General features: G+C 42.7%; 1 protein-coding gene across 1 annotated transcript; it reads left to right on the top strand.

Annotated features, from left to right (window-relative positions):
• Window positions 1–927: 927 nt before the first annotated feature.
• On the top strand, window positions 928–23,401 carry chn2 (chimerin 2). Its single transcript, XM_030072385.1, has 13 exons — window positions 928–1,543; window positions 9,315–9,353; window positions 11,429–11,484; window positions 12,840–12,871; window positions 13,172–13,285; window positions 13,399–13,669; window positions 18,026–18,109; window positions 19,245–19,329; window positions 20,712–20,885; window positions 21,179–21,256; window positions 21,466–21,603; window positions 21,691–21,796; window positions 21,961–23,401. The coding sequence occupies exons 1-13, from the start codon at window positions 1,495–1,497 to the stop codon at window positions 22,130–22,132; spliced, it is 1,398 nt and encodes a 465-aa protein (XP_029928245.1). The 5' UTR covers window positions 928–1,494; the 3' UTR covers window positions 22,133–23,401.
• The last annotated feature ends 123 nt before the right edge of the window (window positions 23,402–23,524 follow it).

The raw sequence follows: 23,524 nt of genomic DNA, 5'->3' as shown, positions 1-23,524 counted from the left end.
TGTTGTTGTTGTTGTTGCTGTTGCTGTTGTTTAGCTGCGTCTGACATGTATTTTATCTTCAAGTTTCCTCAAGTGGCACACGGTGGCACTGTGCTGTTTGCATCGTTCAGTAAAACGGCAGTAAAAGTACTTGAATGCGTCGCAGCTTGTCTTTACCATTTGCACTCTCGGAATTCGGAGCTCGGGAGGGGCACTTGAAGGCAGCACAAGACAGCGGCGAGGGTTTAAACGCCCTTTGGCGTCTTGCACAATCCTGTTTTCGCATGTTTACAGTTTCGGTAGATTGCCTATTTTTAACCATAAAAGATGATGTTACTTCATCATCAGTCTACCCAGCATTGTAAACCTACTTTTGCATGATATCCTCACATGAGCTATATTTGAGATGTGAGGATCGATTGCCCGTTTTCACTACCTATGATTTTACTTTTGATACTGTAAAAGTCAGTGTAATACTTAGCCTACATATGGTCAAGTGCATAGAGTATGAATAAATCACTGGGCATTATTCCTGCTGTAGCTGGACCAGATTACATGAAATTATCAGGATGACAATGAATTCTTCTCATTCTTAGCAGTTAGAAGCCATTATCGGCTATTTTTATTCTAATCACATGTTTCTTAATAGTTAAGGCTGCTTGGCATGGTTTTGCTATTTTTGCCAGCTCATTTAATTCTACACAGGTATGACAGCCAATCTTTTAGCCTGTGAGCGGAAAGCTGCAGACAGACACCGAGTTACTGAGCCGTTAGTCTTGCGCAAACGTTTTCCTAGGAACCGGCAGGACCCTGCAGGTGAGACAGGTATTTGGTGCATGACTGGTGCGTCCTGTGGGTGGGGATAGAACTGCACTTGTCTTTTCTTGTAACACTTCTGTCATGCGGATATGAAAGCAATCCTCGTTTTGCTGGGGACTTCCCTCTAGAGACCTGGGGGTCCCCGCGCCGTGAATTGGGAACCCGTGGTCTGGCCTGCATGTCTCCAAACTTTCACTTTAAGAAGGCGCGTCTACGCTGCAGTGTAGTGTGTTTATTACAATCCTTAAAGTGGCACATGGAAACCCTACAGCCCAAGTCTTTTTTGTTATTTATGCGTGGCTTAAAAAATAGACCAGCAAGCTGTTTGGCTCTTGTGCGTGAAAAATGATTTGGAGGCACGCATCCGTGGAACACGATCAGAAGTTTACGGTAATGTTCCCGTAGGTTGCCTGACTATTTTTATCCAGCCAGTGGCGGTAGACAGCACCTAAATGCGGCAGCGTAGGCTTCTAACTACGGCGCACAAGGGAAGCGAGGAGAGGATCGGAGAATTCAGAGAAACGGGTCGTGGGCTTTAGACGGGACAAGACATGAAATAGTCAGTGGTGGAGTCATTCAAAGGTACAGCACAGAGGGACGCACGGAACGTGAATGACATGGAGGCACCGCCGGGGACCAGCTGCTGTGAGCGCACCTTGACCAAACGGGAGTAACCGAGCCGCAAAACGGATTGGGATGGCAGCATCCAGTAACTCAAGCCTCTCAGGTTCATCTCTTTCCTCTGGTAAGAGTTCAAATTACCTTTACTGAAACTATACTGAAGCTAAACGATTATTATTATTATTATTATTATTATTATTATTATTATCCCCCCGTTTTCTTTTTGGAAATGTATGGTTGTGTCACAGCTGATTGATTGAATCTGGTGCGATGAATCAAACTTTTCTCATTATCTTGCTACTTTGTACCATAACCAACATGTGCCCACCATAAACAAGCCATGCGCCAGGACCGGGGCTGTTCTTGATTGATACTTTAATTAAATCTCTTCATCTACTTCTCACGCGTGTCCAGTGAGCGTTTAAGAACAATAAAAGAAGGATATCATTGAAGTTGGTTTCGCTGTCAGACAATTTGGAGATAAGCGATGAAGTGAAAAGCATCACCTTCGCTGCGTCTGGATGCAGCGTTGGAAACATGACAGGGAGTGGACGCCTTTCTTGCGTGGAAGCAGTACAAGGTGGTGGGATGCAGCCTGCATGAGATTTGGTTTGGTTTGGTTTGGATATCATCATTAGATTGCCAATCATTCACGCAATTCCCTTGTAACTCTCCATTTGGTTGACTGCCAGAGTCTTCCTAGGCCTATAGTCTACCATTTTCCATAATTCAGCCCCAGACTGGGACTTCTTGTGACATTTCCACAATAGGCTTCTTATCCTATTATTTCATGGTCAAGTGACATAACACTCTGTTTGCCGCTACAGTGCACAGAATTTTGAATTCCATTTGAAATTACTGGGCTATGGTGAAAATTTGAGCAGCACCTATTATACTGTATGTTTGCTAAAATTTCAGGTTAGAGTTTCCACAGAATGTGAACTGAAAATGGGACTGCAGCTGTTCAAATAAACACAGAATGTAACAGTGGTTTCATGCCTGTTTCAGTATTCTAGTCTGTGCTGATAAAACGTGCCGTTCGTGTTTGCCAGGGTATAAAGTACAAACTCCACTATCACAGTGCTGTTTAATGTGGAAGCCCCAACAGCAACCACAGAGGTGTGTGTGTGTGCGTGTGTGTGTATGTGTGTGTGTGTGTGTGTGTGTGTGTGTGTGAGAGAGAGAGAGAGAGAGAGTGTGTGTGTGTGTGTGTGTGTGAGAGAGAGAGAGAGAGAGAGAGAGAGAGTGTGTGTGTGTGTGTGTGTGTGAGAGAGAGAGAGAGAGAGAGAGAGAGAGAGAGAGAGAAAGAGACAGAGAGTTAGAGAGAGACAGAGAGTTAGAGGGAGAGGGAGAGGGAAAGGAAGAAGGCAGTCTAATACTAGGCTTAGCACTTCGGTGTTAGTTTTCTGTTTCCAGTCAAAATTACTGTACTCTTCCATCAACAGTCACATTTTGAAAATGCCTGGTGGTATTTTTTCCATGTAAACAACAAATTAAAAGTCCAAATGCATTCCCAAATGCATGCATGGTAATGTTATACGTAGGTTTATCACATGGTGAGAGCATGGCATAGGCAGTGTTTATTTTATTTTCTCAACATCCTAGCCACACCACACAACTGGAGTCACATTTCCCAAGGTACTGCCTAGTGGGAGTGACAGACAATCGTTCCAAGCTGATATAGCCTGTGGAAACCACATGCCTCACAAAGCATTATCTCATGTGTGTGTTGCCGAAAGCAGTGGATTTACTGTTTGACCACTGCTGCTTTAAGAGGAAAGTCTTTTCTCTCTGTGGCATGGAGGGTTGTCATTACTGTTGGGCTCTCAATATAATTATCAGAGGTTACAAGCTGCACTGCTGCCAGGGATAGAGTGGTTGTCACAAGGGTATCATTATTTTCATGCAGAGCTTTTTGGCAGTCAGACACAACATTTGAATAATCTTGTCTATGAGGCATGTGACTCAAAAAATGAATCCGTGCTCAAATTCTGTTCTGTATTAGTCCCCCTGCTCTGGGTGCAAACAAAATGTTCTTGGTAGCTACTTCAGCTGCTTCAAAAGATACGTCTATCTAGCAATCTTCTTTTGAGGCTGTTCTTTGAAGTGTCTAGAGGGGAGAGAGAAGAGATAAAGTTCATCCAGGCTCACTATGAGAAATATGTCAGCAGACACAGTGTCACTGATGCTAATTTATGTGTTAAGTGTTATTGTAATTACAATGTTGAGGTGAACATCAACTTATTCTCTGTATTCCTTGCAGCAATCTTATACAAAAGGGAACAGTATATGCACCAACTATTTCATAAGTAACCATGTACACTTACACAGCACAGTCCAAAATATTGTAATTACATTTTATAGTATAATACACGGTAAGTATTTTACCATAGATGAGAAAGAGAAATATAATCCATGTAACACTGCATCATTTACACTAACTGCTAATGAAAAAGAGATAAGCTGAGAGGAAAGGAAAAGATTGCAACATGATTGCAACATATATGTTGCAATCTTTTCCCTTCACTGCAGAGATAATTTGTGGCTATTCTCCTAGATCACGGAGATTCCTACACATTCTTGGCACAAGTGGGCATAGAAGCGTGCACTGTACCAGTGCACCGTTCGCTAGGCAGCTCCAGGAAATAAAGCTTTGAAAATAAATTGAGGGATAGAGCATGAAAGTATGCCTCCTGCCCTAGGCCAGAAATGGCAAAATTGGACAGGGAGGCAGAATTACAGCCATGTATTACAGTCTTGTGCAGTGAGAGAGAGAGACACTCCGCTGCTCAGCAGAATCCGACATGTGTTTCTAGCAAATGCTGTTGTTGCTCACAAAATCCTAGGCAGCATTCGTTGCCACTACCGTGTGTGCTCCTGTCCAGTGTGAATCATTTAGAACGAGATGAGTGACATGTAGACTAAGTGACTTACTGAGATAATCTGTGTGTTTTACAGCAACAGCAAGGGGGCAAGTTTGTCCCCTAAGTAACCAGTTCTGGTTGTGCATATGCTAGTAGTCCATCCATTATTGATCACAAGAGCAGGGTCTGTCAGTGGCAGCCACCAAGCAAGGTCAGAGTCAGATTACCAAATAGTGTTTTTCTCCTCCAAACCAACCTACAGGTCTTGTCAACCACTGAACATCCAGCTAAGCCCCAAGGGTCTCCATCCCAAAACAAACACACACCAGAGAGGCTCTCTCATATCTGTCACATATTATCTGGTCCATGGAGGACTAAGCCACTGCTGAAATGCTTGTTTTGGACGAGTGTAAGACACAGATGGTCTCTCTACAGGAGCTCTGCAGCATCCCTCCGACATGATGGTCAGGTGTGTGTATATGTGTGTGTATGTGTGAGTGTGTGTGTGTGTGTGTGTGTGCAAGTGTGTGTGAACATGTTTGTGGGGGTGTGTGTGTCCTTGTGCGCGTGCTTGTGTGTGTACCCTCGAGTTCTATTCCAAAACACTTTGTATCCATTTTGGAAAAAAAAAAATCTCATTAACCTTAGTTCATCGTTATTGATCTCCAAAATATAAATGAGCCAGTTAGTGTTATAAGTAGTGTTGTAGTAACAAATAATATGTGTCATTTTTTAAATTGAGAAAATAAGTTACTTTTTTAAACTGATGCTATTGTATAATTTTTCAAACAGTGCAGAGTCTATGATCACAGTTACAGTTTAATTGGCTTCACACCTTTTAAAGAAAAACAAATTAAATTGACAGTCCCCAACATTGGACACTCTGTGAAAAAAAGGAACCCAACACCACCACCAAAAAAAAAAAAAAAAAAAATGCAAAGACAAAAAAGAGAGCCACACCTCACCAGGTGATCCGTTGTAAAGGTGAAACTTTGATAACACGTATGACACATCAGATCATAAACAAACTGCACCGAAAATGACACAATGAGAAGGCTTGGTTGTAATGTCCAGATTTGGCGCATGGCCGTGCACCAAAGGTCATTGTAAGATAGACAGCTGGTGGCAGGGACAGGGGCAAGGATGTTCAATGCCAGCTCTGTCACTATCCAAGGCCAACAACTATCACCAGAGGCAAGGAGGAAGGAAGAGTCAAGGATCACTGCCCTGCCCTGAAATGAAAAGAGATAAGCAAGGCACCCATGCTCACAGCAGACAAATTCATTTGCTTATTCCCACTCACAGACTGAAAAACAGACACGCAGCAACATGAAAACCCAGGTGCACACAGACTCTGAAAACAGGACGTACAAACTAAGTTCCCACCAGCAGGAACCTGAGCCACTGTTACCTTACTAGTCTAACCTTATTCTAGTAGGAGGCACTCCCAGGTATTGCGCAAAGATAAGGCAGGCCAAATGATAGGGAAATAGGTTTCAAGCATGGATTTAAAGGTATCTATACTAGACATCTTTTTTTTTTGACTGTTGGAGTGTGCATGGCAGTATATATGGTGCTGTACCAATCAAATCATAAATGTTGCAAAGGCTACAAAAAGGTGGACTTTTGTTGATATGCCAAGCAGCAAAGAAAGTCTGTGTCATCAGGGTGAAATTGTGACCTTATGATCATATATGGTGGACATTTCATTTCAGAATAGAGCCCTTGATCACATATCTGTGTATGTTTGAGTGTGTATGTACTGGTTCCTCTGTTTGGTCTAAATTTCCATATGGATAAGAATGCACGGTCCCCCTTTCAAAGCATATGCTGCGTGTTGTCGGCTGTAGGTAGTTGGGTGTGACAGATCTGTCTAACTCCTCTAGTGGTGTCTTCCCTCTTTTAGTAAAATTATATTGTAGGTATAATTCTGTACAGGTCATAAATGTGCTAAATTTGTGAGCTATTGTGAGCCACCCACATATTACTACCTCTGCATAAAGTAAGTGTGCATGTACTGCAGTTGAATTTTTTGTTCACAGGCTCTTGAGCACAAGTTATCTCAAGGGATAAAGTCTTAGGCAAGCTTGATCTTTATTCATCGCATATTCTCTTTGTCACCAAAGCAAACACCCGCCGGTAATTATTTTATCGAATGACTCTGACTGGTGAGTAATGGAGGGCAACACAATTAATAGCTGTCTCTTCAGGGGAAGAACCCTCCGGCTGTTCCAGAATTTCAAATTCCCCCTGATCAACAGACAGCGCAAACTCTGTGCCACTTTGAAATTCTTTTTGATGTTCTTTGCATTTGTGTGTGTGTGTGTGTGTGTGTGTGTGTGTGTGTGTGCTTGTGCTTGTGCTTGTGCTTGTATGTGCATGGGTGGCTGTGTGTCTAGTGGTTGGGGGGGAAGGTATGGCATAGCTTAATGTATTTGCATGTGTTTGTGTATGTTTCTGCAAATGTGTGCCAGTGTTTGCATCAGACCCAGGCCCACGCTGAAGAGCTTCCTAGTCTTAAACAAAGCTGCAGAATTCAAGAGCAAGATTAGTTATTAAGAAGAATCAGATTGAAAAGGGAATATTTGGCAGTCAACCAATGAAATCGCATTCTTTAAACAAGCTGCAGTAGAATAAATCATTGGGATTGTGCCACTGCAGGGCGCAGTGACAAAGCTCCAGTGTTTCTGGGGACAATACATTTTCCAAGGCAGTTTGGCCACACATCAGCAAATGGAGCCTGAGGGCTAATCAATCGTATGTGAAGACAGGCATTCTCCAGAGCGGTTTCATTACAGTAAGAACATTTGCCCTTAAACCATACCCTTCTCAATTGAGCTATTACATATGTACATTGTCCTTTTTATCAGTCATATATATAATTTTTTCTGTCTTTGATCATGAATACCTGTCCTGCCTTTGCTCTGTAATGAATTAATCTCATGCTGAAACAGCTCTACCATATGAGGACAAGCAATGACAAGCTATTGGTATGTTTAATTGAGGATGTTGTGATCAGCCTCCTGTCAAGCTGTTGTTCATCTGCCAGAGCAGAGAAAGCAGCATGGAGAAAATATACTGTTTGCCTGTAGCCTTTAAGTACTGTCAGTCTGACGGACTGAAATAGGACAGGAATCTAGAGATTGGCACTATAGTAACCCAGAGAATCAGGCTTCAACACCCATGTATGAGTCACATGCTGTGTATCACACTCAGTGTCTGCTACTACCCACATCCAACAAGTGCCTTTAGGCTTTCAGCCACCGATGCCCCCGCAAACCAGCCCCCCACCTTATTCACCTCCAATCGTGCTGCGCCCCAGTTTGCATGCAGTACGTCTGGATGATGGGGTGTGGCACTGATCTGCTGATGAATGGGTAGGAATGTTATAAATGAAGGCTTCTTGTGGACCGGTTTGATTAATTGTTCACGTGGTCGATAACTCTACCTGTCAGTAAAGTCTTCTGGCAGAGGTGGAAGGAGATATATGTGAACGCTGTGATTCATTGGGGACACAAACCATGGCCTTTCCTGTTATGGCATTACACTAAGCTTCTGGAAAACAGAGGAATCATATGCTTTTATTTTTGTGTGCACTTGGCATGTAAAATCTCCTGACTGTGTGGCAGCTATACTACCAGAGCAGGCGTACGGATAGCAGCCGTCTTGTCTGACATCATTCCGCCACCCATCTCATCCTACAGTGCAATGCCCAGTGAGCATGTAGCAGCGAACACTGTTATAATATGTCGAAATGTAACAAAATATTTCTCTAAATTGGTCAAAATCATCATAAAGCCTGTTGATGTCACAAATTGCCAGATAATGTAGCAACATCACATCATTAATTGAATAAGCAATGACACCTTGAGGAGGGCATTATTACCTCATAAGGGTGTAATATATGTATAACTGATAAAGTAATAATAAGATTCTAACAATTAGGATTCTAACTTTTATGAGTTGAGACATGATAAACATCAATATTAAATCATCAGTTGAAACTATGTCACAGCCTTTGTGAAGCAATGAATGCCAGTTAATGACTTGTTGTTATTAGACTATCTGTCAGTTTATTGCATTTGCAGATTTGACTACATTTTTGACTCATTTAGTGTTACATTTTTATTAAGTTATTACATGACCCAGTGGTTATTATAAGATGCTAGAGTGTTTGCTGTGTTAGAAATATAATGCTGCTTGTTTTTAGCGGGACTCTCCTGATGAAGGCCATGCTGTCCAAAACCATAACCTTTAAATATGATGAACCATATAGAATAAAGGCTATTTAATATGTTTTTGGATTGCCATTAATAGTTGTTGATGTGTGGACAACCTGCATCATTTGAGAGGTGTGACAAAAGTATTGATATCAGTTTAGGACAGTATAATCTTTCAGCACCTCTGCCAGTGATCAGATGCAGGTTTTATCACACGCCAGCAAGCAAGGTGCCGGCTTTAGACACAGGTTTGACTCATGAGTATCTTGAGATCCTTCATCATAACGTACGTTCCAGGAATGTGATCACAGTAACATAATCAGACATCAACCGTGCAATCATTCCACCACATCTTCCCCGAGGACAAAATCGTCCTGTGGGTGCTGAGATGGAAATTGTATTTTCTTTCCTTAATTTGGGTGGGTGCGTGCATATTCTTATCAATTAGCAATCAAAATAGAGCCGTGTGTTTTAGAGAACCTGCCGGTGGGTAATATGGATCTGGTGTGTGCCATCACAATGGCAAACGAAAACAAGCAGACATCTGTATCGATTGTCCTTGAAGCCGGGGCAATGAATAAAAGTGTATTTATTGGTGCATCTCAAAAGGCGGCTGCACAGTGTGAAGCCATATGCGTAATTATAACAGGGAAGTAAACAACACTGACATAACCATGGTGAAGGGCTCACAGTCAGTCCACAGGGAAGGGAACAGGAATGGAGATTTTAATGAGAGAAAGCAGGGCACAGTCTATTAACATCACACTGAGTTCATAACAAAAATTTCCTTTGTTGTTATGTGGTTTTTCAGACCCTGAGGATTACCAGCCACCCATATGGAAGTCTTACTGTAAGTACCTATTAAATTAAATTTGCTGATTAAGAATGTCTAACCCTGACTTTGGCCTTTAGTGTGCTTGTCAAAATAAAAGAGCATTTATGTCGGATCTATAAATAGCACAGATAGATTTTTCTGTACATGGAATAATTGGGTTTTGTGGTATAGGACACGGTCTGATATACTGCAGGTACCAAGAGGTTAATGCTACACAAGCACAAAAGGCACACACAGACATAGACTAACACACCCACCCACGTAACACAAGCACATATGCGCTCACATACACACTCACGTGTACACAAAGCAGCAAATTTCAGATCTCTGTGGAAAATAGGTTACCATCAGTCGGGAAATAAGATTTATACCTGTAAAGAGGCTCAGCTAAAGCATCTTCAGAACACCCACCTCATTATACATCTCTGTGTCACAAGGGAGGAAATGGGTTGACTCCTCAGAATATATGCATTGCATCTGGTAGAAATATTGGAGCAGAGCACAAATCATTTATACCGAAGAGCTATTTTAGTGAAACCAGTAACTTTGTGTGTCTTTTGATTGGTTCCAGTTGGCTTCCGCTGAGGCCCATCACATTTCAAAGCTTATGTGCCTGTTGTCGGCTTGACAGGACAGTTTTTGTACATCATCTTTCAATAAGGCCGGTTCTCCAATGGCTCCAGTCTATGTCGCTGGTCTCTGACTGAGGTATTTTTAGAGCTCACCATGTCATGGGAATGGAAGATGTCCAGGTCTTGCTGGTTGACTTAAGTCACCCTGACAAAATATGAAAATTCACAGTCGGGAGTCTTCCTTCCCCTGCCCGGAGAATCAGCTGTAGTTTAGACTTAATTCAACCTCACACAGCGATTTCTTTGCTGGGGCACTGCACAATGAGGAATGCACAGTGGTGTCCTGTGTCCAGTCACTGGCACTGAGCACACTCTCCTCTCACACAGTCATAAACCGCACACTTCCTTAGAGAGAAGAATCAGGGAGGGGTTCTGTTATAGATTGGTATGGACTAATCCTTTTAATAAGAATATATTATATACCATTATTTTATTGAAGGCTGTGAAGGCCATGCGTCTGTGTTGTTAAACAGTAGGTAAAGTACGCAACTCAAGTTCTAGATGCCTTGTAGAAAATCACATGGAGCTGCTGCTTCTACCCTCCACTACAATATTTTTACTTTGAAATGGTGAAGTATATCCATTTTTACAGGGAAGTCCACCAGTGTTCACAGTGTATAAGGAAGTGTGTTAGTTATTTACATGGCCTAACAGATATCTAATTCAGTGAAGGTGAAGGTATACTTGAGGTTGAGTGTATGTTGAATGTAAAGGAAGTACAACACTGTGTATATAGCTTGACAGAGATCAGTTTCAGGATTTAAACATTGCCACCATAAAAGCAGCAGCTTAGTGTGTTGGCTTTTTTTTTTTTTTTTTTTTTTAGTTCTATTTAATCACTAATTCTGATAAATCTATGAGGCTGCTGAGGTGGTTTGTGGTGATTTTTCGCCATGCCGCAAATTCCCCAATTCCATTTTCGCTGGTTTCACTGATTTCCTTTGAGTTCTCTGAACACTTTCAGTATGTCCAATCCATATAAGCTTGTGCACAGCGTGTGTCAGTGTGTGTGTATCCACTGCACTCCAGTCAAAGGAAATACTGCATACTGAGCATCGTAGTGTTGGTCCACCGTTGTGTGAAACGTTCCCTTTCACACAAAGGGACTCCAGATATATGGCTCCTGTCATGTAAACCTCTGAGTGCCTAGCTGTGCATATCTAAGCTAATGGCTCCTGTTGTACTTCACCAGGGCAGCAGTCAGAAACTGGACTTAAGGAGATTAAGCAATGAGTTGCAGATATACTGTGTATCCAACAGTGTCCTGTGTGTGACCCCTGCCCTGCATCCTTGGTTTTACTTCCTCTTAATTGTATACTGAACATGTTAGTTTGATAATGTTGTGGTAATGAGACAGCAACATGCATGTAACTGATATGTTTACAGTTTCCATTGAGCTATGTGCATAAATCAGAAGAGCAGAAGATCCCAATTAACTTCTGTGTATTTCTCTAACAGTGTACCAGCTACAGCAGGAGGCCCCAAGGCCAAAGAGGATCACATGTCCACAGGAGGTCAGTCCATGGATATATAGCAGGCTATATTGTATGGTGAAAAATATAACATACAAAAACAAACAAACAAAACGTCTGGTGACAATGAGGAAATCTTCAGTTAATAACTTAAAAATTAATTAGAAATTAACACACAAGCAAGTAAATCTAATTTATGATTATTATTTAGCATATTATATCTATCTATAATAGTTACATATGAATAAAACATATATACGCCCCTCTGGATGTGGTGATATATGCATAGTCGAAAAATATACCACATAAGTGGAAAAACAACGGGTAGGAATCATGTATTTGTAATGTTAAACATCTATATCTATATGGGAAAATGTGCTAATATCTAATGCATTTCATATATTGGTGTTTAAAATGATCATATATGCCATATATGGAAATCCCCTACATGTACATATATTGCATTTTCAAATGGGCATTCTAAAAACATAACAATTCTTGGTGAGCAACGTGATTTATTATTTTTTTTAAGCGTTTACACTTTCCTGGAGAGAGACAGCGATGACATGACAAGGGTCCTAGGCTGGATTTAAACCCAGGAGGTCACAGTTAAGTGGTACGTGCCTCAGCCAACTGAGCCACCAGTTCGCCCCATTTATTTCTTTTTTTGAAGGGAACAGTGTTTTTCAGGATAACAATACCCTTATGAGCAAAGCACAAGTGGCCACCCAGTAATTTGGAGAGCACAAAATGACATTTGACACGTCGCCAATTTATTTTCACAAAGAAATTCTGATGACAACTCAGAGTTTTTAAGGGGGATTCAACAGTGGTATACGAGACAGTTTTTTCTGCTGCCTTCCTATAGATAGAGGGCTTTGATAATGACTTCAGATCATTATGTTAGCAGTGTTTAGCAATGGAAACACCCACGAGGAGATGACCGGATCAAAGCCATGCCAGAAAAAGCACCCCATGTCATTATAGAGCCACCAGCGCTGAGGGATGTCTTTAAGCTGGCGTTGTTTTTTCCTTTACTTTGACCATATCCAGTACATGATGAGACGTTGTTTTTTTCTGCCTATACCCTGCTCAAAATACTCAATGCAGACATACCACACACCCAGGCGTGACACAGTAACACACTAAATATTATTTTTCCAGCTGGCCATCAGTCAACAGTTATTTTCTCACATTGCCCGTAATCCACCTCCACACTGCGGGTTGGCTTTGTGGCTGGGTAGCTGTGAATAGAGTGGGGCACAGACAGAGGCAATCTGTCCTGTGGTGTAAGAGCCCTTTATCTTTCACACAGACGGTAAGAAGACTTGGCAAAGCCATTTAAGCGAGCTTTCACATCATATCACTCCAGCCAATATGTCTTGTCTGGTTTACAGATGGAGAGCAGACCCAAATACTACGGCAGAGAGTGAGTGTAACTTAATTATTGTCATCGTTTTAATGCCTTTCCTCAAATATCACTGCACAGAGAGTGGGTGTTATTTATCATTGTTGTCTAGCATTAGATGCTGTTATGGGTGGTTGTGTTTGTGTGTATGTGTGATTATGCATTTGTATGCGTTTGTGTGTTTGTGAGGGCTAAGCGTAGTACCTATGATGTAAATGTAATGTAAATATGTGTGTCTGTTTTTGTGTGTTTGAGAGCAAAATGAAGACCCAGAGAATTATTGAAACAGAGGAGTTATGCCAGCCCTATTGTTTTTTGCAGATTCCATGGCATGATCTCTCGAGAACATGCAGATGAGCTGCTGGGGGGAGCAGAAGGTGCTTACCTCATCAGAGAGAGCCAAAGACAGCCAGGGACACACACCTTGGCCTTAAGGTACTGACATCATCAGTATGCAGCCCAGACTCTTCAAGGTCTGCCTCATTATCAGCCCGTTCAGTCTCTACTCAGTCTCTTCAATCACTCCATGTCCATGTGTCCCAATCCAGATTTGGGCACCAGACCCTTAACTACAGGTTGTTCTACGATGGGAAGCACTTTGTCGGGGAGAAGAGGTTCGAGTCAGTCCATGACCTCGTGACAGATGGCCTCATCACCCTCTACATTGAGACCAAGGCGGCAGAGTACATAGCCAAAATGACCACCAACCCCATTTACGAGCATCTGGGTTACACCTCACTGCTCAAAGACAAGATGGTGCACAGGCTGAGCCGGGGACGTACAGAGCCGCGAAGGGTCACTTTCCAGAGAGATGACAGGGTGAGTCTAATGGCCTCCTGTGGCACCAGTGGGCTTCACATTTAAATTTGACTTTCTGGGTGACAGGGAGGTGTAGTGAGTAGGGAGGCCATCCCTCAAATGGAGGACCTGGGTTCACGTACCGGCAAGAAGACACTGAATCACCACCATGTCCAAGTTCTATTCATTCAGTTGTATTCATAAGTGCTATATATACACACTTTAAAAAAAAATCTGTGAAATATCTAAAATATCAATTTCTACTATTAATCATGTTATAAGAGTAGGTCTTATATTTTGAATATCTCATTAAATTCAAATGCCTTAACATTCCAGTACATGAGAAATAGTGTCATGTTTTGCATCAGCCCTTTTACATTTATATTAACATGATTTCAATCCACTTCCCCATCACTAAACAGTCACAGTAAGATTAGAGTGCTTCTGGAGAGGATACTTTTTCCTGAGAGTGAGAGGTACATTATCCTTGCAGCCCCTGGGTGTGTTCGCTTCCGCCATGCTTCATTGCCTCTTCTGAAAGGTAATGATGACCAAGGGGACTGGGACTTTGCTCTGCCTGCCGTGCATATCAGACACTGATCTTTGGGTGGGACAAATTGCACATTGTCGTCGTTTGTTCTTAGGAGCTGTTGCTGAATGATCTTCTGTGAATGATTTACTAGTGGCGAAAGTGTAGTATCTGTTTTCCAGCAGGGGAAGAGACATAACTATCCCTCCACTAGGTGGCAATCTAAACTACAATTGCTTCCCCTCTCGCTGTCTTGTCTGACCCTGGAAAGTCAATTCACAAAGCTCTTCTTATTAGTACATGCAAATGTTCAACTTTGCCTTTTTTCAGAGAAAACATCTTTCATAAGTTTCACCCTTTTTGTGTCTCTCAGTTTGGAATAAAAGATTTATTGCACTGGGGATCTTGTGTGTTCAGGGTGTTAGCTGATAGTTTTACAGCTTGACAGTCAGTCAGTCACAGAGACATGACAGCCCTATCAGCAGGCGCATCAATTACCACAGTGTTATTATCATCCATCTTCAATCTGGTGTTTGTAACTTGAGAAATAAGACATAAATGCAGGCATGTTTGAACCTAATGACCCTTGGTCTATAGTCTGTGGGGTCTTGTTTATTCCAAAATGAGCGTAGTTCTTCACATTCCTCTAGCAACTTCTATGAAGCCCCTAAAGTGGAAACCTGCCCTCATTAGTGCCCTAAAACATGCAGACAAACCTCCACACAGTGCTCATTGCTCATTGTTTTATTTCAGAAATGATGGTAGGATTTTATGGACTGCAAACTACAACACTTTCCCTCTGGCAAGTAAAAATCTGGAGCATGGCTGTAGCTAAATGTCAGATTGTCAGTTATCTATGCGCTTTTGTAAAACTCACTTCACTCCAACTGCCAGACATTATAAATGAGGATGTGAGTCAGTGACAGCTTTGGTGATGATTAGAAAAATGCCTGCCAGTCACCTCCAAAATAACAGGGAAAAGAGAGTTCGATATCTGTGTCCTTTCCGAGACGATATGTGCCAGAAGTGGAAACTCGGCTGGTAGCCTGAAGCTGAAGTTTCTTTTAGAAAGTCATGTTTACCAATTACACAACCACACCCTCAGGCATTAGCAGCACAGTAGCTTTACTGTATCAGCATTCACATGTATTTACTTGGTATCAGGTTCATCAACATGCATTGCCATGAGTGTGATGGCTTCTCTGAGTAAAATTCTCATAGAAGGTGTGAGAGGTGCCCAACCTGTATTGCAGCCCTCTAATAGTTCCCTTTTCTTTTCTTTGTTGCCAAACCAATGGCCACCCCTCCCGTCCCCTGATACTTACCATGCTGGTTTGATTCCAGTGGGACTTGACAGGAAGCAAGAATGTGATGAATGTATCATCAGTCAGGCTGGTCTGGTTGCATAACCTGGAAGCATTTTTGAAATTATCCTGCTCTTTTCTATAAGGATAATTACCTGCCCTCTCCCTCAAACTTCCTGTTGTAAACACATAAACATAGCCAACAGCAGCTATAAAATGCAAAATTGTTGCTCGTGCAGCTTTGTAACCGTACAATTTTAGTAGCAGGCTTTCATAAGTGATTGTTTATTTTCGGCCTTGGATGTAGCAAGATAGATCTGTCCTGAATGTTTGTATTGAAAACATATTTCACAAAGCGGCTGTATCTTCCATTTTTGAATAACGGCCAATATTCTCTGATTACACTACACTTCACAAATTGTGCATTTTCCTGTTTGTGGGAGATGCTGTTAGGGTTGTTTTGTTCGGGAGGTGCATGGTCGTGTCCTGCTGTTCTTACTGTGTCAGTGCCTGCTGAAAGACTTGTGCTGTTTTCCCATGATTCCCAGCGTTCACAACAGTGCCTGCTCATCTGGGCTCTCACAGAGCTTTGTAAGAGCCAGGCCACTGAAAAGAAAGCAGGGCTTGTAGTCTGACCACCTTTTGTGTCCTTTCTTCCAAGCTTTTCTTTAAGAGACAAGAAGCCATCTGCCTGCAGACAAAGACCATAACCCTCCTCTCCCTCCCCTCTCTTTATGCCCCCTTCCCCTTTCTGCTCCCTTAGAGGGTTAAAATATCTCTCAGTGGCCTATTCCTCATCCATCTCCTCTGGTTTAGCTGTAGCTGCTATGGTATGGTATGTGTAGGTCCTTTCAAAGGATGTCAAACACAATGACAGATGTCCTCACCTGTCCTGTCACTCTCTGAGCCGTCTCTTGGCTAACTGTTGCCCTCAGACAACAGTTAGCCAAGAGACAAAGGTTTTTGAGAAGTAGATGGTACACAGAAGGCTCAAAGCAATTTTTTAACTGAGTCTATCAGGCCTGTAAGCTGCCAATCCCTCATTTTATCTCAGCTTTGCAGTTGCCCTTTGGGTCTTTGGCTCTTCCCTATAGTTCCCTTCCAACACTCATCACTCATACTGTCGCTCCAGCTCTTTATCATCGTTTCACTATCACAAATCCAGTGCTTACTTACTGTCTGACCTTTTCTTTCTCTCATTTTGGGTTATGGTTTTCTCTATTGTATTCTTTATGAAATATTGCACTTGTCTTTTCATTTTCAGATTTTACAATCCTGTAGTGTGCATCTTTTGTCCACTTTTTACTCATAAGATTATAGGTAGTTTTTATCTGACATGTAGTGTGATGTTACATGTCGTTTGCACTGCTGTCAGTGTCCTGTTGTCCCAAAGTTCAGAGATCATTGATTAACTAAAAGAGCAGAAACCCTTGTGATGCTGTTGACTGGATGTTTACAAGCTAATAAGGACAAATGCAGCATGGACTCAGCAGTGGCCTCCCTCTGGCACAATATATAGCTGCAAAACTGCAAATGAGCTCCCTATAGGATTTAACTTGGATTTGGGCACTGCAGGATTACGCCCTGAGCAAGGATTAGGGCGGTAATCCCTCCCAATCCCAATAGATGGTCTGGTTCTGCTGGTGGTCTGAGAGCAGAGTGATTGGCGGGAGTAGTCTGTAGTCAGAGTGTCTGTAGGCTGGAGTCTGGAAGCCAGTGTGGGGAATTCCACCAGCAGACTGACATAGCTCGAGGTCAACATATTGTAGATTTAAAAGGACACAGGCCTAGCCATAGAATCTGGGTCTGGCTTTGTACGAGCATAAAAGTAGAGTGACCCGTGTCAGAGACCTGGTACTGACGGAGGACCGCTGGCAGTTGAGTATTATCTCCAGTTAACTGAAGTGGAGTGTGTCCGGAAGGCAACGTGCTAATGGGAGTGTGCGCTGCGCTATAGAGAGGGTGTCTGGACCATTGATCCTGCTTTAGAGAGCTGCTGAGCTGTGTGAAGCGGTCTTGACAGCACCCCGCCTCCCTCACTCTCGCCCTCCTGGCCCCTCCCCACCAGGGACCCTGTTCTCTCGCTTCCCTTTCTGGGTGTGTGAAAGAGGGCCATTGTGTGAGGCACACTCCTGCCCTTGGGCCGCCCACTGCTGGTCCTGCTCCCCCTGCTCTTGCTGCTCACTGCTGCCGCTGGACTCAGATCAGATGCAGAGCTGCTCCCGTCCCGGCTGTCATCAGTCACCCTCCTGGGTCAGAGGGGAGTGGAGCATAGCTACTGTCTCCGTGTTTGGCTGTTGCCGGCAGCGTCTGCTGCACAGCACTCACCTTTCCCCAGAGGAGATGGAGAGACTGTGGGAGCCTGAGCAGACAACCATGGAAGTGGAAGAAAACAGAGGTTTAGCAGCGGAGTTGATAACCAACAAGACTAAAAGACAGGAGCGGAAGCGTCAGGAGCTGCTGGCTCTGGCTTTGGGAGTCAAACTAGGGAGCAAGGGGAAACTTTTGTGGAAGCCCATTAAACTATTGGCCTCCTGTCCACAGATCACCTCCCCTCTGGTCCGGCGGAGTGCCTTGAAAGACAGTCCGGAGAAACAGTGCTCCTATGAGAAGATCCACAACTTCAAGGTGAGAGGCTGTTTATTTAACTCAAAGTCTGTAACAAAGGCCAGGAGAAAGGTTTGATGGCTTCATAGGTGCTGTGCACTATGAAGAAACTGTGTTTACATCTAGTAAATAACACTTCATCAACATATTTTCCATTGTTCTCACAGTATTATCTGAAATGTTAAATCAGTCTCCACAAAAAGGGCATTTTTATGTGTTTTTTTCTTGCCTCAGTTGTTGTCAACAGTTTATCTATGTGTTTGTCCTATCAGGGAGTGTTTTTTCATGTTGTCCTGAGAACACATACAGCTGTCACCCATATGCACTGACCGTGTCTAATGAATACACTATATTGCAGTCCATTAACAGCACAACACATCGATCATCATTGATTTTCAAGCTCTTAAACCCCCTTTGTCTTTTGCTGTTGATTTTGTAAAACTAGTTAAGCAGATGTTGAGATGTTTTGTTATCAGTTGTTTGCTCTCTGTGCTATAATATAAGGGCCTAGTACCTGATGTAAAGTTGAATAGGGTTATTGTGTTGTAAATATACAAGTGAAAAGTGAAGGCACAGGGATACTTTGCCTCTGGGCACCTAAACACTCTTGCAGTAGTTGTATCTTGGGTTTCAGTTAACCTGCTGGTTGAAATGGCCCCCAGCTTTTTGTATATTCCCCTTTTGAAGAAGAACAAAAACCCTCCACTCGCCACCTGTTGTTTGCTCCTCTTACCCATCAATCTACTATAACATCGTGAAAGTGTTGCTTACCAATGAAGGTGTATGTGTGTGTGTGTGTGTGTGTGTGTGTGTGTGTGTTCATGTTTTGAGGGTGGAGCCAGTATGGGTGCATCTGTTATTTTGACTTGTTGGCTTGCTTCTGTGGAGGTTTGCATGTATCCAACTGCCCAGGAACAGATGCCAGACACGTTATTGTTAATCCTTTAATCTGCCTTGTACTGCATATACAAATACCCACATTTGGCGAGGGGTCCCATCCTCTGCAGCCTGGGATCAGAGGTTAAACTCTGTCCATCCCAGCCAAAGGAAGATTCTGCTGTATGACTGGACACACAGCAATAAACAGCTTGCATTGTTGTGTTAAAGACACCTTTAAGACACCAGCATTTTCTAACAATGTTGCCTTTAACTACAGGTACACACATTCCGGGGACCACACTGGTGTGAGTATTGTGCCAACTTCATGTGGGGCCTCATCGCCCAAGGCGTCCGTTGTTCAGGTAATCATCATCATCCCCAACCTCAAAACCACTTTTACCACAATTATCCATTTGCGTAACTATGACACAAGTTATAGATTATGCAACTAATGCATTGTCAGTGACTAAAACTGTCATGTCATGGTATTTGAACTGCATTATCCACGTGAAAATGGTTAGTTTCATCTCAGTTAGCTGTTGAGATTTGCTTTCTGTGCCTACATTTAGCTGCCAACACTTGTGACAAACTTGTTGAGCTCCTCCTGTCATCAATAGCCCATAAGACCCAGAATTTGTCAGAAATCATCCTTGAGAAGGGCTGAGCCAGGCAAAACACCATGTACCAGCTCTCACTATTTTTGCACTCTCTCCCTCTCACGAATATTTAATTGCCATAGCACTGAAATAGAGAAAAAAGGCCCTATTTGTTGTGCAATACTTTGTCATCACTGGTAACCTAAATTTCAAGTTGTGCTTTTCTGTTATAAGTTCAGCGTCATGCATGGTGTGATTGAAGGTGCTAACTAGAGTTCAGTGGGGGTTTAAGGTCTTCTTCGATCACAAGATTCTTTCATTGGGCACATACAATTCTGAAACTGACATGCCTGTTGGTGGACTCGGTCACTTTCTCCTTAAACAGAGTGTTTGTTGTTCAGGCGTTCACCATGCTGATAAGCCTGAGGCGAGCACTGGTATCATCAGATACCTCATGTGCTATGGTGAAAACAGGAGAGACTTCTTTGTTCTCTCTTGCTCACTGTCTACCCTCTATTTTGTCTTATCTCCTGCCACACTCTCCCTGGCAGCCCTGACTGAGAATAAGGACCCCAATCAGCAGAGCAACATTAATGTGGCTCAAGCAGTAAAAATGCCAAGTCTGTGTGATGAACGATTCAGCTGGGTGCTCTGTTTAAGTCAGACGCACCCCTTCTGCTGGTGTGGCTGCCTCGAAAAACTTCATTCCTGCAGCATCTCCCCGCTAGCCTGTTCTGTCTTTCTCGCAGGCAGAGCTGCCACGCAAGCACTCGTTCGCACACACTGCTCTCACCAGCTGTCCAGCACCCTCGATGTGACTAAAACTACAACAGTAACACCCCCGCGCCCGGTTAGAGCCATGTTCGCTGTTATCCACCGTTGGCACAGTGCAGCGAGACAGCAGGGCTAAGCTGCGGCTGTGCTGTCTGACAGTGCAGTTTATCACTGTCTCTGGCAAACCTTTTCAAATTGCTGTTTTAAGCTTGCTGTGATGGCTGTGTTATCATCAGTCTGAAGCTTATCACCCTCTCTCTTCCTCTCTCTCTCTCTCTCTCTCTCTCTCTCTCTCTCTCTCTCTGTCTCTCTCTCTCTCTCTCCCCCCTCTCTCTGCCTCTCTCTCTCAAACACACACACATGTCTAATGACAGATTGTGGGCTGAATGTACACAAGCAGTGCTCCAAACTGGTTCCCAGCGACTGCCAGCCAGACCTGCGCAGGATAAAGAAAGTGTTCAGCTGTGACCTCACCACACTCGTCAAAGCTCACAACACAACCCGGCCCATGGTGGTTGACATGTGTATTCGGGAGATAGAGCTGAGAGGTAAAACACACATCACCAGTTGTCCCTGTCTGAGCCATTAAAAGCAAAATATGCAGTTTGGGTTGTAAAGGCTTAATCCACACATTCAAGTATTGGGCTGTTACTCATTTTCCAAAGATACTGCGCTATTCACATATGTACTTGGCCCTGCTGGTTGGAATAAAAGCCTTGATTGTTAGCTGATTTGTTTTCCCCAGACACATTCCTTTTGTAATGTCTATACTGAATGGGAGCCTAAGAGAAAAAAAAACAAGACAAAAAATAAGCTAAGCTCCCTGATTTGTTGCTTGCAGGTCTGAAGTCTGAGGGTCTGTACCGAGTGTCTGGCTTCTCCGAGCACATAGAGGATGTGAAGCTCTCCTTTGACCGAGGTTTGTTAAAGTCTTCTTCGCCCCAGGGTCTTTTTCTTTGCGTACTGCAGAGATTCACCTCTTTGCACTTTGGGTTGAGTAGGCTCATAGATTTAAATAGAAAATGTATTTCAACAGCACGTTAAACAACAAAATTCAGCTTTTCAGTTTTAATTTATTTAAATATAAAATTACATGTCAGTCATGCATGTTGTGTTTCTCGCAAACAGATGGTGAAAAGGCTGACATCAGCGCCGATACCTACGCCGACATCAACATCATCGCTGGTGCTTTGAAGCTGTACTTGAGAGATCTGCCCATTCCAGTCATTACATTTGACTTGTACTCAAAGTTTATTCAAGCTGCAAGTAAGAGTTCTTCAACTCTCCACCATTCCTTGCCTCTGCTGTGTCGGCGCTGTGCGGCGTCCTGATGCTCCTCTCGTTATCTTGCAGAAATTCCAAATGCAGAGTCCAGACTGGAAGCCATTCATGAAGGCTTGCTGCAGCTCCCTCCAGCGCACTATGAGACTCTGCGCTACCTGATGGCACATCTCAAGAGGTTCGTTTACAGACACAAGTCATCATCATGAGGAAAAGCAAAATTTAATATCCCTTGTAATCCAACGGGGAAAGCATGCCATTTTTCAAATAATTGGCCACAGTTTTTGTATTTTGCCTGATTCTGCTCCCCATAGACTCAGGTTACTCTCTGATCTTTTGCAGGGTGACAATGTTTGAAAAGGACAATTTAATGAGTGCTGAAAACCTGGGGATTGTGTTTGGGCCGACACTAATGCAGCCACCGGAGCAGAATGCCTTGGCAACCTTGAACGACATGAGGCAGCAGAAGCTAGTAGTTCAGCTTATGATAGAGCATGAAGATGTCTTATTCTAAGGACTGGGGCATGCAGGCCTTACACCAGGAACGAAGGACAATTAATTTATTCTATCAAAAAGGAAATTCAAGCCACCTTGATTCTAATGAAGTGTCAAAGCTGTTTCTATTGTAATCAAACAGAACTTGAAATGCTTCTTTCTCGCATGACTGTTTTAGTTGAAGTCAGCTTAGTATTGACGTTATGTCTTGTTACTGTCAGTTTAGAGTTTTCATACTCAGCCAAGACCATCATTTTTTATATTAGGAAAGCCTCCGTTATTTCTAACTACCTACAGTGCTGTTCCCTCATTTGTGTCGCTACCAGGTGTAGACTCGGTCATGACGAAATCTGCTTCCAGGCAGAATGTCTTAAATGTGCAGGCACATGTTGTAACCTGCGACGTCCTGGCACCGTGTAAACCAGCCCTGACAGTGCCAGTTGAGTGTAAGTTCCCATACTGACTGGTCAAGTGTGTGCATCATTTGTGGTTTGTGGGAATGCAGGTTAAAATTTACATAAAAGAGAATGCAGATCCTTTCACTTTAGTTCAAAGCAGATCATTTAATGATCAATATTTTTAACTGTGTATTCAAAAAAAAAATGAGAGAAGAGACAATTGGTAGCTCATGAAGCACTTTTTTGCAAAGAGTGTATGGATTTATTTTGTAAAGATGTTTTATTTTTGTCTTTTATTCTGCATCATGTCTTTTTGTCACTATAATATATGCTGTCGAGAGTGTTATTTGTAAATTGATGTCAAAATACAAACCTGTTCACAGAGGAGGTAGAGTCAGAAAAGTTACAATTTGAACATCCTTCATTTTTATTTTCAACACATCCAGTGACTATTTTGGGGATGAATCCATTGGTGGATTTAGTACTGGTCATTTAATTTCACAGGCTATGCTGTAGCCCCTGCAACACATGAGCAAAGCTACACTGTCCACCTATTGGTTGCCAGTTTTGCCACAACGGTATTTCAGTTTACATGCTGTACTCTGGGATGTTTTCAACTGAAAAATAAGATTTGGGCCCAATATATGTTTTTTTTTTTTTTTTCATGCCAGTACGGTAGCTCGGCACAGCTATAGCCACTGTCTTCACCACTCCATCGTAGATATCAGTAGTACTGTAGCTGTGCCGAGCAAATCCCTGCCACAGTTGATTTGATGTAATTAAGTGACTCCTTTCTACAAATCCATTTTATCAAATTGTATTTTTGTGATGGTTGCGATAAAGATTGTTATTTATCAAATGATGATTTATTAAAGGATGTAAAACTTCCATTTAAAACAAAGTGAGCTATAGTAGTTTCTTGAAAGGTTTTCTCCATCCAGCACTCAGAGATTTAATATGACCGCTTGGCGCTATAATGGGTCTTGAAGTGGTTCAGGCTGAAGAAAGGACTC

This window comes from Myripristis murdjan, chromosome 16 (genome assembly GCF_902150065.1).
Source record: "Myripristis murdjan chromosome 16, fMyrMur1.1, whole genome shotgun sequence".
Classification (NCBI taxonomy): Eukaryota; Metazoa; Chordata; class Actinopteri; order Holocentriformes; family Holocentridae; genus Myripristis; species Myripristis murdjan.
The sequence above is the reverse complement of the archived record's forward strand: the minus strand, read 5'-3'. Positions and strand labels throughout refer to the sequence as shown.

Bases quoted from the DNA above. Each gene is read 5' to 3' on its own strand.
- chn2 (XM_030072385.1), top strand. From the start codon at position 1,495: ATGGCAGCATCCAGTAACTCAAGCCTCTCAGGTTCATCTCTTTCCTCT. The intron at 13,286-13,398 runs GTACTGACATCA...GTCCCAATCCAG, and splicing joins ACACACACCTTGGCCTTAAG to ATTTGGGCACCAGACCCTTA. The intron at 21,257-21,465 runs GTTTGTTAAAGT...TCTCGCAAACAG, and splicing joins GAAGCTCTCCTTTGACCGAG to ATGGTGAAAAGGCTGACATC.